Raw genomic sequence first — 13,098 nt, forward strand, 5'->3', positions numbered from 1 at the left:
TGTTTAAAACTTTGAGCTGGAACCTGACTAGCTGTCGTGTCATCATTTATGTTGACAGGACGGTGTAAATTTTATTTAGCTTTTTGTTTTTGCTCCCGTAGCTCTGATGAACGATGGCGAATACCATGCTTTTATCTTTGGCTGAAGAGCTTGATGATCTCAATGTTGAGTTCGTTTCATTGCAGGTAAAATTTGATGTGTTGAGGGGTAGGCTAATTTCATTTCTTTCAAGTCGCAGTTGTTTTTGCATTCGTCTCCGTAAAGTTCGCATAGGCCTATGTACACACTGCCGCCGGTATTCCGGTATATTGTTACTGGGAATGGTTAGAGCGCCCTCAAGACACGATTCAATAACCAGTTAACATAAATAAGCTGGCCCCCTGGGCCCAAATTTAGGTTAGAAAGTGTACAAAAAATCTATATTTTTACTACTTCTGCTACTACTTCCTTTAAAAAATGACTTTTGCACAATAGCTGTCAACTCCAAATCGGCAAAAGACTTTTGCATCCTCAACTTGCAGTTCTCTTATCTTTGACTTGGATTGGAAGAAAATGCGAATTTCTTTAATAATATTATTATTAATAATAATCATAATCTTATCACCTTACCTGCCATGCCTGTTTTCTGTGCAAATCACAATAGTTTACACACTGTCGTTGTTTTATCCCACAATTTCCCTTATAAATGAAAACCTTGCCTCTTTCTAGAAAATTAAGCCTGCTGATATTCAACAGGGTTAGTTTATTTTTCAATTAATTTCTGGCGTCAATTACTTTACATACATTGTACAATTGCTCTATTGTTTTTCAACCGTTGCACATGCATCAGTTTGTCAACCAAATGGTTCTCAAATTTGGTTCCCTTTGAAAAAAATCCTTCAGAACCATGAAGCAAGAAAGAAAAATTAAATCTGGACTATAAAACAAAGAGGGGTCCTGAAAGTAACTTATCCGAATACACGATCTTGTTCATTCAAATGAGAGCTTTTACGTTTAATGACAGTTTCTTTAACCAAACTTTGATACAAACTTTTTTTACATGTCACAATTTCTCCTTTCCACAGGAGAAAAGCAAAGAGTACCAGAAAACCCTCGAGACATTGCGGACAATAGAGAAGTCCTGCATGTCGATGGTGACACATCAGAAGAAGAAATACACACAGATCGGCCAGACCCTCAAGAAGTAAGTTAACCAGTTTGGGCTGGAGGCCGTGAAAACACGCACTGGCTGTTTTTGTACCCAGGCACGGCTGACTGGTTAAAACGTCAAGATTGCCTCGACTTGCCTCCGGGTGACGTCTAAACACGCTAATCTCTCGTGCCTTTTTTTGTTTTGTACACACACACAAAGTCTGTGTTGTCTGTGGAGGCAGACCGTGTGCTTAAGGTTGTGTGGGCCATTGTGCATGGCCTGTTGTATAATTTAGGCTCCAGTGCACACCAAGAGTGTTGAAACATATCAGGTTTCGGTAAGAAATATGGTACAAATACTGTTGAAATCACTCTTGCGAATCAGTATTTGTGGCACTTGGCTGTACATGAGAAGGTCCATGCCCGAGAACAGGACAGGTCCTCACATTTGATTGGTTGATTAATCTTGGTCAGGCACGGTAAAGACCTGGGATTGGAGGACAAGCCAAGATGGGAGGAGCTACAGAGGCACGTGGCAGAGAAACAGAAAGTGTGCGTGGAGATCCACGAATCACTGCCTAGGCCATCCGAGTAAGTTCAAAGTAAACAGTTTAGTAGCAGTTTTGACGACCAAAATTGATTTTCAGTATAGATCAGGGCGGAGTGACGTCATCCGATAAAAACATCTATTCATTTGTATACCAGTTTTCATCTGTTGCTTTGTGTTACCATTCAGCACTCCAGACTCAAGAACCATTGACTTTCAAGTACATAGGTCTGAGAGCAAGATGTTAAAGCCAATGTAAACAATTCCCGGATGTCTGGGTCCACCTACAACATCGATGTATTGAAAGAAAATAATCAAGAACAAAAAACATGGGCAAAGTGATTTTACATGTACGATACCTCTTTTATTGTCAATTGGTCGTTGTCTTAAAAAATTGAGTAAAACTTGTATTTTTAAACAATCCCAGCAACTTTGGTTGTTAACACAAGAGCAGTAGCTGTTTGCATCAGTTCCCAGACTTTAACCCAATAACTTTCATTTTCCTTTCATTGCAGAGGATTCCTCAAGTTAACTCTCGGCCAAGTCAGTGTGTCACTTCTTAGTAAATCAGAAAAGTAAGCGGTAAAAAAACACACACGAAAGTCTACAAAAATGTATCAAACCAAACCCTCCTGCATTTCTTACAGTCCGAGAATTTCGTTAATTCTGCAGATGATATCGCACAAAACAAGCTAGACTTCACATTTAACCACGACCCATTTTCATCAGCCTGCTTATTGGAAAATATTGCTTAGCATAATGTGAAGACCAGTGAAGAGCAATTATAAACTGTATTAAGATTGCATTGGTTGACACTTCTTAAGTGCACACAGATTCAGAACTTGTTGCCCTTTTGTGTGTGCGTATCACACACAAAGGGGTCAAAGGGCCAACGACATCATGGCCTTACTCGCCCATCACTTACTCTACACCTTAGAGAATTCGAAAGCATTTTTCCATGTATATAGACTTGTCGGTGTTGCAGTCCAGTTTCATCACAAGTCAATTATGGCTTCTGATTAGCACCCCTTGAATAAAGACATTGACAAATTTGGGAACCGCCAACATAGGGCTGGATAGCTCAGTTGGTAGAGCAGTGGAACGGTAATCCAGAGGTGGCAGGTTCAAAACCCGCTCCAGTAACTTTCTTTGTTCAACTTTTAAAAAAATAATGTCGCAAAAACAAAGGATTACCTTTGTCACAGATCATAATAGCTTTTGACTTGATGACTTGTGATAGACCTTTGTAAAGTTGTGAACAGAGATGAAACTTTTCAGATTTTAATCTGAAATCAGATTTTTTTACTTTTCCACTGAAATTTCAGATTTTTAAACAATCCCACAAAAATGATTATTTAAAAAAAAATTCCACATTTTTTTTTTCCCATTATAATTTCCAAAAAAGTCTGTGAAAAGTCAATGAAAATGGCACTTAAAAATGTTCACAAGTGTAGTAGTTTTAATCTCTTTTACCAGTCGTGAATGGAGTGATTCTATGGTAGAAACACACCTAGGCCAACGCTGATCAGATCTTTTTCCGGCTGGAGAAAAGGTTAAGTACTGACCTATGACATGGAAAAATTCACTGGGTCCCATGTTGATGCGCTGCGCTGCACTGCGCGACCCTGTGGCAGCTCCGATCCAAGGTCCAATTTCAGATTTTTTTTTGCCAAGGCCAGTTTCATCTCTGTGTGAAGAATTGTGACGGATCTCATTGCAACACTAAGAAGAATCCTCCTTCTATAACATCCTTATACCCCTCCTTTCCTCCAACAGATTTGACTACAAGGAGGAGTATGAGAGATTCAAACTCTACATGACCATCATTCTGCTGGTCTTCTCACTTGCTACGGCACTCTTCATAGATTTCAGGTACTAGCATCTGATTCAGTTGGTAAACATAATGGCCACTGCTATCTAAAACTAACGTTATGATCACGTGACTTATGCATCAGTTACCTATAACCATAGAGCTATATTAAATTACTAGAGCGCTAACTTCGTGTACAAAGGAACGCCTGCTGGGCGCATCCATGTTTGTACACAAAGCTATGGAGACCTAGAAATTTTGTACAGCTTTTGTACGGCTATTTGCATATCTGCGTTTGTATTCCAAACCGGTGCGTCATCGAAACCAATACGCCCAAAACCGAAACGCACGCTCAGCAAATGAGCGTGTCATTTTGCTCTACGCAAACTGCGCAACGCGTGCACGTATTCGCTGCAGATACTTTTTGCCGTAACGTTTTTTTGAACTGTCAATGACGCGCTTAAGTTGTTTGCGTATGTTCTACTTGTGCGTTGCATGTAGAGTACACTTTCAAAATTCAATCCATCTAATTTTATTATGTTCTACAAACACGCGCATGAATTCAAAATGTCTGCGCCCAGGACGGCTTCAAAGCGTCTCCGCGCGCAGAATGAGGAGTTAGCGCTCTAGTAATTTAACATAGCTCTATGCCTATAACTGACCTCCGTAATTCACATGCGTAGGCCTACATACTGTATGTGAGATTCTACCATATTTTTGCTGTGTTCTACGATAATATTTTGCAGGTTAAAAGTAGAGTAGATCATTTTTGTAACTTACCAAATTTTTGTCAAAAAGCTTACTTGGTTTGAAGATAGTAATGACACTAAAGTCCCTCTGAAATTTTCCTGTCATTTTGAAGAAAACAATAAAAAAAAGGTCATTTCCATAGCTGAGTCAAGTGACAAGTTTTTGGAAATAGTAGTTGGTTTGCAGTTGTGTGAATCCTTGAATTGATGCGCGCAAGTGTTGACAGAGACCCACACAAACACGCGGTTATTATTATTCGTCGCTTCAGTTTGTGACATCGCGTAGCTGCAATTGATTAAATGCTGATTTTGGGCTCGATTCAAAATATGGCAACTTTTTGAATTGAAATCGAGATCCTAGAATATTGTCTTCTCGGAATATACACATTAACAGAGCAAAAACTTCATCAGGTTTAAGTTGTCAAGTACCCGTCTTTAGATTTTGAGCACTTTTGTTGCTTCAGATAAAAAAAAATTGCACACATAACAAAAGATCTAATCTACCTTTAAAAGGTCAACAGTAGAGCCCGGTTCATACTCTGCGCGAAAGCGAAAGCGAACGCAAATTTGTGACGTCGTGGCAAGTATTCGCGCTGCGAATTCGTAAAAGTTGAACACATTTCAACTCGGGCGAATTTCGCAGCGAATGCTTCGTGACGTCAAATTCGCTTCGCATTCGCGTGAAGTATGAACCGGGCTTAGGGCACCCTCACAAGATTCTGAAAGAGCACGGTATGGTAAGAGTTTATGCAATGAATGACTTGCTGCGGCTGATATTAATCCAAGTGTGTACACACACGGTAGAATTAACAGCCCCCTGCAGTAACTTTTTACAAAAATAAAATCCAATGCAAAGATTTGGCTTAACACAGTCAACTTATCCCATGGTTCTTGTTGTGTAGAGTCTGCGACGCCCTGTTTCATTTCCTACTGGTGTGGTATTACTGCACGCTGGTCATACGGGAGAGCATCCTCAGACACAATGGATCCAGGTAAACAAATCACTAGACAAGTATGATCTGAAATAAGAGAGAAAACCATGGCTTTGTTTATTAACAGTTCATTGATAAACTTTTTTTCTCAGTGTAGTACTCAGTAAATTTCCTAGATGCGAAATCAAATGACATGAATTTGTACAACACATGCATAAACTGGTATCTGGTTGTTTTTAAGTTGGATACTGGAACAAGGAAGAATGCATTTAAATGCCTAAGTCCTGGAAAAATCATGGGAAAAAGTTATGGGATTTTATGTTAAGATTTCCGTGGGAAGCCTGATTTCATTGTAAACATGAAAGTTTCCCATTTGTTTCAGAATCAAAGGCTGGTGGGTGTTGCATCATTATCTGTCGGTTGTGCTGTGCGGTATTCTGCTCATCTGGCCTGCCAGTGTGTCATACGAGATGTTCCGTAATTTATTCATGGCATTCTCGGTGTATCTAAGTAAGTCAAACATGTAAAGCCACGCAAGCTATTTCACTTCAGATGTTAAAAAACGAGAATATGAAAATTGATTATGGATTAGAGTTTCTCATCTATAAAAGTTTGCACGTAGTAATTGGTTCATATATATCTTGTTAATAAGTTTTGTGTTCATAAATGCTGGAAAAACCAAGAAAAAAATGCTGTTCTTGTAGTCTTGTTCCCTAACCCTAATTCAGACGAAAAAGAGCAACTTATAGACGTCAGGGAATTGTCAGGTCAGGAAACCAGACTAGCTGGCTTGTACCTGTTCACGGATGTGTCACTGATTGCAAACAAAATGTGGACTAAATAAATTTGGTAAATTGAGGGTAGTATTTGAAAAATAAAAGTCAGTTTTTTCCCAACGATGATACAAAATTCCACTTTGCTTGAAAACGATAGCACACCAGGTGCCATTCATGCTTCACTTACGTCAATTAAGGTATTTCATAAAAATTTGGTAGGTTTTGTATTTTGATGTTCGAAAATGCTGCATATATTACCTTTAAGGGAGTGACAGTTGCTACATGTGCAAGTTTTTCACGTCTGTAATTCATCTTTTCACATTTAGATTTTCTACAACTGCTACAATATTATTACCAGAGTGGCTGTCTGTATCGTCTCAGGGCTTTGGGAGAGAAGAGCGACATGTACCTCACTGTTGGTGAGTAAACTGATGGTTGTTATCCACAGAATCAGGGTTTGAAACATGACTTAAGCACTTGTCTGTTCAAATTGCTGAAAATTGAGCAACAGGTGTCCAAATACCTCTCCCTGAAAATGGTGTCTAGGAGACACTCAAATACTCCTCTGGCTACAGAGTACTAGGTTTGAAATTCTAATTGTAGGGAGTCCAATGGTTGTGGGCCTGGTATCTGTAACAACGCAAAATTAGTTAATTCAGAACTTTAGTCATTTGGATGGAAAAAACGAATTCTCAACTCGCGCTTTCCACAGAGACCATGTTACCGTGGGCCCCACCACTTTGATTTTAAACCACATGAAAAACTATAATGTCTTTGATAAATCGTATCTTTTTATTACTTTATAAATAAAAAGCTCGTCTGCATTTCATTCATGCTATGTAATAATTTGATTTTGCTTGCTTCTAACTCGCATTTTTCAGAGGGTTTCCAAGAATGGATGTGGAGAGGCCTTCAATTCCTTCTTCCCTTTCTGATGCTTGGATATGTGAGTACATGTGGATTCTTATGATGGAAAATTTGTGAACAGATATTTAAAGCAGGTTTCCCCCACTCATGAAAAATGCTGGAATACCGAGCTATCAAAGCAAGTCATGGAAAATGTTATTTTAGTAATGGAATCCTGCACAACCCATATGTGATGATGGGCAATTCCATGGTTACTCATGTTACATATTTGATGTACTTTTGAGTTTCCTTGGGCTGTAATTACCTTACTAAAAAGGTTTAATAACTGTTATCCCCATGGTAGATAGAGTAGACCTAGACCTACCTAAGCACCAAAGATGACATCCAGAAAAATGTGTTATGCATGATAAACAAGACGCACAAAATCGGTTACTCACGTTACGAAAATGTAACATCTCCCTCTTTATGCATGTATGCTGTGCACTTGTTCAGTGCACCATTGTGATGCTTTTGTGGTGCTCAGTGGTCTTGTGCCAAACTGGAAGGCTGAAAGGGAGTGGTGTCCCTTGCCTCAGTGTGATGACTGGCCCAGTGTACTGTAAATAGGCTCTTTAGATGCCAAGTGCAGGAATTGGCCATGGAAGTTGTGGAATTTCATTTTAAGATTTCTGTGCGAACCTCGAGTTTACTCAATGGTTACATTGCAGTTAAACATGCAAAGTTATAAATTCATGCATATTTCCAACAGAACACTGTTAATTGACTGTTATTTTATCTAAGTTTTTTAGAAAGTTTCATGCCCATTCTGTGAAGTTTAATTCCGAAACGCTTACGCGTGATTTCTACATTTGCAGATCTTTCAGGCGTACAATGCTTTTGTTCTCTTCAAACTCTCCTTCCACCCCGAGTGTAATGAATGGATGGTAAGTTAACACAAATTTCCTCCTTTTTCCAACAGAGGTAGGTCTCAAGTGCTTCACAAATATTACCCCTGCTCAACAGGCCATGAAACCACTTTTCTGCAGCTGAGATCAGAGCAATCTGTCTGTACCCTCGCAAGTACCAATATTTTACTCCTGGATGGAGAGAGGCAATTGTAGTAATGTGTCTTTCCCAAGGACACAAACATTGTGTTCCCGTCAGGGTTCGAACCCATGTACCATGGCACAGTGGTCGAACACTGTAACCACTGGACCATAAAAATAATTTTTACATAAATAATTTTTGCATAAAAATAAGCTCTGTCAATTACAGACACGTTCAGATAATGTCAGTGCCCTGTAGTAAATCTAAATACGGTATTTAAAATACCTATGTTTATCGTTTTTCAGAGTAGGCAGCTGACTTTGTACTCTTTCTAAAACATTGCTAATCTGGCAATAATTCGGTTTAGAAACTGGCCAATCATATCCACTCCTTCATATTCAGAAGTATTTTTGTCTTTTCATGTTTTCTGAAACTTATATATTAGAAAGGTTAGGTTAAGAGTTTTCACAAGAGCGCGTAAGCCTAGGACAAGGGGTGTGCATTTACGGGTAGTACAGGAATCCAGGTACCCGATTGACGTACCCCCGTTAAATAAATTCTACCCCACAATTCAAATCACTAATTCTATGAAATACCTGCCAAGTTCTTTTCTGCATGCATGAATGGAAACTCGAAGCTTCAAGTACGTGTTGTCATATGTGTTTTGTACATTAACCTCTCTATTGTTCCCCTTCATATTTTTGTTGTCTTAAGTTTGACATTTTAACTCTTTTAACAAAAGTTTTGTATGATTTTTTTTTTTTTTTCTCAAGGTTCCGGCATCAGCAATCATTTTCTTCATTCTCTTTCTGGGCAACTTCTTCACAACCTCCAAGGTGATGCTGTCCAAGTTCCAAGCCATGCAGAAAAAGAAATCCAAGAAATCTCTGTGAAAGCAAGTCCGCTAGGTACGCTCGGGGGCAAGACGTTAAAAGCCCGTCCTTAAAATAATTGGAAACATTCAATCATCCAAGGATTTAAATGACGATACAGAAGAAAAAAAAACTAAAGCTGCCTGTTATATTTTTATGCTAATTAATGTGTGTGGGTCGCGCCACAAAAATTTTTTTTTGAAATATTTGGCAATTGGTGTGAGAAACGAGCTGTGAAGTCAATTAATATTACAAATCTGGTGACAAGACTAAAAATAAAATGAGTGAATGCTAAACAAGTAGATAATAAAAAAATACTTAATTACAAGTAAAGGCTTTTCTTTATGTAGTGCTGATGTCAAGTGTTAAACCAATTTAGGAGATCTTGACATGATTGCCCATTATGCCTTTAGGAGTGTACGGCAGCAACAAATTTAGGAGAACAGTACGTAGATATTCTCAGGGCTTCTCAAAAGACCATCGTAAGAATATATATAGTCGTTCATAACTCCTTTTATTTTCTGCTAAACAGAACAGATTTCGACACACACACAAAATGAGCTTGCATAGACAGAATAAATGTGCATGTTGTCGTCTGTCAAAAAAGTTGCACTTAGTGTATGACGTGATACAGTATTGGGTTTTTGGTTGCTTCATAATTCCGGCATGCAACTGTACATTCACAAAAAAAAGAGGAAATTCCAAAAATCAGAAGACTTTGTACAGTGTTTTTCTATTTTGAATGGCTGAAATTGGAATAAAAATAGAGGAAATCAGCTGATCCGCGGAAAAGTTGCATGCCTGGTTCATTAGTCTTTCAAGTTATATTTTCAACTTTGACTTGATTCACGCAATCCGAATTTTTAAAAAAAGATCCTGTGCCAAAACTGGACACTTCCTTGAAAAATCTTTCCTTTTTTTTACCACGACTTGGAGGAAAATTTAGAATTAAATGATAGACCAAAGTGAACAGTTTTGTTTTGCCAGAATGTGTGCATGCACTTTGTTTGGTTTTCATAATTATTTTCATGTAGATTCAGATACCTCTTTACCTCTAAAAATACATTATAAGGAGACCTTTTAAAATAAATAACAGTTTTTGAGGCAAAAGGTACTTTGAGAAGATTTGTTGAAAATGGCTTTTCAGGTGCAAGGAAAGTGATCGCCAAACTTAGATGTACTCTGTATTTCCGTACCCAGTTACCTTCTTGGAGAAATTTTCAGCCGAAGTTTGTTTTTACTTAAAGTTTTTAACTTTCTAATTTGTCATTTTAGTATGTGTGCCTTTTCGATGATTATTTCAGTGTCTCATTTTATGTTTATTTCTTGAAATTAAACTGCTTAGTATCAACCCGAGCATTTCAGTAGTCTACGAGAAGACCACTCTAGTCATGACGGTTCGCAGCATTACAAAAAAATGTTGCCTGTATTTGTGTTTTGACAATGCCGAAAAATTTAAGTCAGAATGAATCATAAAGGAATGTCTCAAAACTAAAATCACTTAAATGTGGTCCAATTTACTTATATTTACTAATCTTGATAATTTTGGTTTGAAATGTCCAAAGGCTGAGATTGTTTTTGTGTTTTATGGGTTTTTTTTGTCAATGATTATGGTAAAGTTCAACCTATTTGGGGGTTAACCAATGAAACTGCAACAAAATGGCTGGTCATTAAATGCAGTATTTTAGTGGGCAAAAAAGTTGTTAAATGTTTAAAGAAGCTATTTATTGAATAAATTGGAATGATAATCACAACGTTGTGCAGTACTGAATCTTTCCTTTCCGATGTGTCACCAGATATTAAGCCATATGCTTGTGTTTTTACGATCACCACAATGTTTTCCCAGGAATGAAGATGAAGTCCGTAGCCTTTACTGTCATGGAGAGAAACATTTCTGAACCCCCCCCCCCCTCATCTCCAAATTGTCCATGAACCCCCCTTTTTACAAACATACTTCCGTAAATTAGAGATTAAGGACCTCAAAGATTAAACTGTTTAGTCTCCCCAAACATTGATGTCTGATCCAAGGCAGCAGTAGACAATTCAACAATTGACTAGAGTTATGTTGAGTTCTACTATTAACAGAGCTCTTATTTCATGGAGACGAATAAGTGCGTAAAGATGCATACGTGTGCTCTTAAAAAAATTTTAAAGAGCAAAAATTGAAAAATCTGCAACCCTCTGAAAAAGGGAGTTTTATTTTGCGCAAAACTTAGTCGCACGCAAACCTGTGCATCCATGCCTGTATTAGCTCTTATTGGTATATGCAGGGTTCGAAATTAGCGGAAGTCCGCTCGCCAAATGCAAGTAAAAACAGCAGCAGACAAGTCGAAACCATTCCTTAACCCTAACCGAACTCAACCTATCAAAGTTCAACAGCAGGTTTTGTTCAAATCTGTTGGGATAGGTACAGTACCCCTAAACTGATGGTCTTTCACATTGGGTTTAGCATACCTCCAGAAATTAAGTCCAACAGTGTGTGTGTACAATTTCCCATGTGGGTGTTGGAATTTGCCTGAATGGGTATGATTCTTAGTAAATTAGGCTGGGGAGTTAGGGTTAAGCAGTCCGCCTGGCGAGTCAAAGTTATTGTAAATACATCATTGTTGTTTAAGACATTCTGGTGCAAAAATTTGAAAATTCTATTGCGGACTAGTGAAAAGGCCCGTGGACTATAGATAAGAGTTTGTTTCATTAGTCCCGCTGGCTAGTAAAAAGAAAAAGTTAAGGGCACACCCCGGTATATGCTATCTACAGTTCCTGCACTAGGGTCCATAATCCCCCATAACTCCTAGAAGACTGACTCATGGCTCACCTTTCCTATCTGCTGGACAAGTTGGTTGGTTGAGGTCCACTCTGACTGTGTGAATTCATGTTTTCTTGGGTTGGTCTCCAAAAAACGTCCATAAGCACACAGCTCCCATGACTGCAATAGCACCCCTGAGAAATATAGTCCAGTGAATTTTTTTTACTGGTTTCACAGGGATTTTAAATCACAATTACAAATACAAAGAGGCATTTTCATAATGACAAGATAAGGGTTTAATCAAGCAAATACGCTGTTAAATGTCGAATAGACCATTTGTCATTTGTGCGTTTTTTTCATTTGAAGCAACAAAAGTGCCCAAAATTTAAAGATTTATAAACAACTCCAGCAACCTGATGAAGTTTTAGCTCTGTGAATGCTTTAATTTTGAGAAAACACAATATTCTGGATCTCAATGTCAATCCAAAAGTTGCAGAGCCATATTTTGAATTGCGCCCTCTCCTGACACAATCCCAAAATCAGCATTTGGGACACGATTCTCATTCAGCCAATTGCAGCTCCATGATGTCAAACACTGAACCAACGAATAATAATCATGACACCCATTCACCCAATTACAAACCAACAACAAACGTGAAATTCCAAAAATGTGTCACGTGACACATCTTTGGAAATGACCTCCTTTTATCGTTATCTTCAAAATGACAGCATGCCAGAAGGAATAATTTCACAGGGAGTTTAGTGTCATCCCTATATTTACACCAAGTAAGCTTTTAACAATTTGGTTGGTTACTTTTTGGATACCTGCAAATGGTCCAGGCTACCTCTAATAGACTATTCTGGAATAGGCCATAACCCTTGGCAATGCAATATGTGTACGTCTCTAACAGTGCTTTCTCACATCGCTTGATTATACCTGAAACACTGTGGTTATCTGAACAAAAGTTGAGATCTAATTGACAGGCAGAAAGGGTCCAGTTCACATTTAAATTCTGTCTAAATGGGGCAATTAATTCTTAGTCCAAGATTTCAAAGCTTGCATTGTAAAAGAAACTGTACATTGCCTGGGATTGACACATGATAAAGACAAATCCAAGTTACCCACTTGTTGTGGCCTTGCATAGGTGAGATGCGGGAAAATGAAAAATGTATGAAACAATCGGCAGAGGGTTTGGTGGCGCCAAGGGCCCCAAAATAAAGTAGGGTCTATGTATATGTATACACCCATTTCTTTTGTTCTGTATAAACTTTTAAGGTAAAACCTCAGGTTCTCCAGATTTCAAAAGGGATTATCCTGAAATCAGGAAAAATACTGACAAATCTCAGCCCTGACCATTCACCCTCACCTTAAACTATTTGTTACGAGCTTTACAAAATGCACCTGCAATGGGCGCTTAGGCATGAAAACATCCCGGTAACAGACCTTTATCATGCTGCCACCATTTCAGTCATGTTCCCTGCATTCAATAACAGTACTGAATGATGATGCTTTTTGCGCAAAAAGGAACCAGACTATTTTTCCTTCCAGCCTCGATTTGGTTATATTGATTTGAATGGGAAAAAAAAAATGATAATGGTCTATAGTAATAAAAATCTGGCATGATAATTGCAAGATTGGGTT

At 38.3% G+C, this 13,098-nt stretch overlaps 2 protein-coding genes across 2 annotated transcripts in view; one reads left to right on the forward strand and one right to left on the reverse strand.

The window, feature by feature from the left end:
- LOC119730358 (ion channel TACAN-like) lies at positions 1 to 10,464 on the forward strand. The gene is made up of 11 exons (XM_038203214.1): positions 1 to 185; positions 1,065 to 1,183; positions 1,606 to 1,722; positions 2,194 to 2,253; positions 3,455 to 3,550; positions 5,140 to 5,229; positions 5,552 to 5,679; positions 6,272 to 6,364; positions 6,827 to 6,891; positions 7,667 to 7,735; positions 8,612 to 10,464. The coding sequence occupies exons 1-11, from the start codon at positions 114 to 116 to the stop codon at positions 8,729 to 8,731; spliced, it is 1,029 nt and encodes a 342-aa protein (XP_038059142.1). The 5' UTR covers positions 1 to 113; the 3' UTR covers positions 8,732 to 10,464.
- The window catches only part of LOC119730357 (poly(A)-specific ribonuclease PNLDC1-like), a 26,647-nt gene continuing 18,673 nt past the window's right edge, over positions 5,125 to 13,098 (reverse strand). Inside the window, exons 20-21 of the mRNA XM_038203213.1 lie at positions 11,526 to 11,650; positions 5,125 to 5,256 (exon numbers count right to left, since the gene is read on the reverse strand). Coding sequence (XP_038059141.1) covers positions 11,581 to 11,650 — 70 coding nt within the window. The 3' untranslated portion in view covers positions 5,125 to 5,256; positions 11,526 to 11,580. The remainder of the gene's footprint in view (positions 5,257 to 11,525; positions 11,651 to 13,098) is intronic.

Source organism: Patiria miniata, unplaced genomic scaffold (genome assembly GCF_015706575.1).
Source record: "Patiria miniata isolate m_02_andy unplaced genomic scaffold, ASM1570657v1 HiC_scaffold_22, whole genome shotgun sequence".
Classification (NCBI taxonomy): Eukaryota; Metazoa; Echinodermata; class Asteroidea; order Valvatida; family Asterinidae; genus Patiria; species Patiria miniata.

Bases quoted from the DNA above. Each gene is read 5' to 3' on its own strand.
- LOC119730358 (XM_038203214.1), top strand. From the start codon at position 114: ATGGCGAATACCATGCTTTTATCTTTGGCTGAAGAGCTTGATGATCTC. The intron at 3,551-5,139 runs GTACTAGCATCT...CTTGTTGTGTAG, and splicing joins GCACTCTTCATAGATTTCAG to AGTCTGCGACGCCCTGTTTC. The intron at 6,892-7,666 runs GTGAGTACATGT...CTACATTTGCAG, and splicing joins CCTTTCTGATGCTTGGATAT to ATCTTTCAGGCGTACAATGC.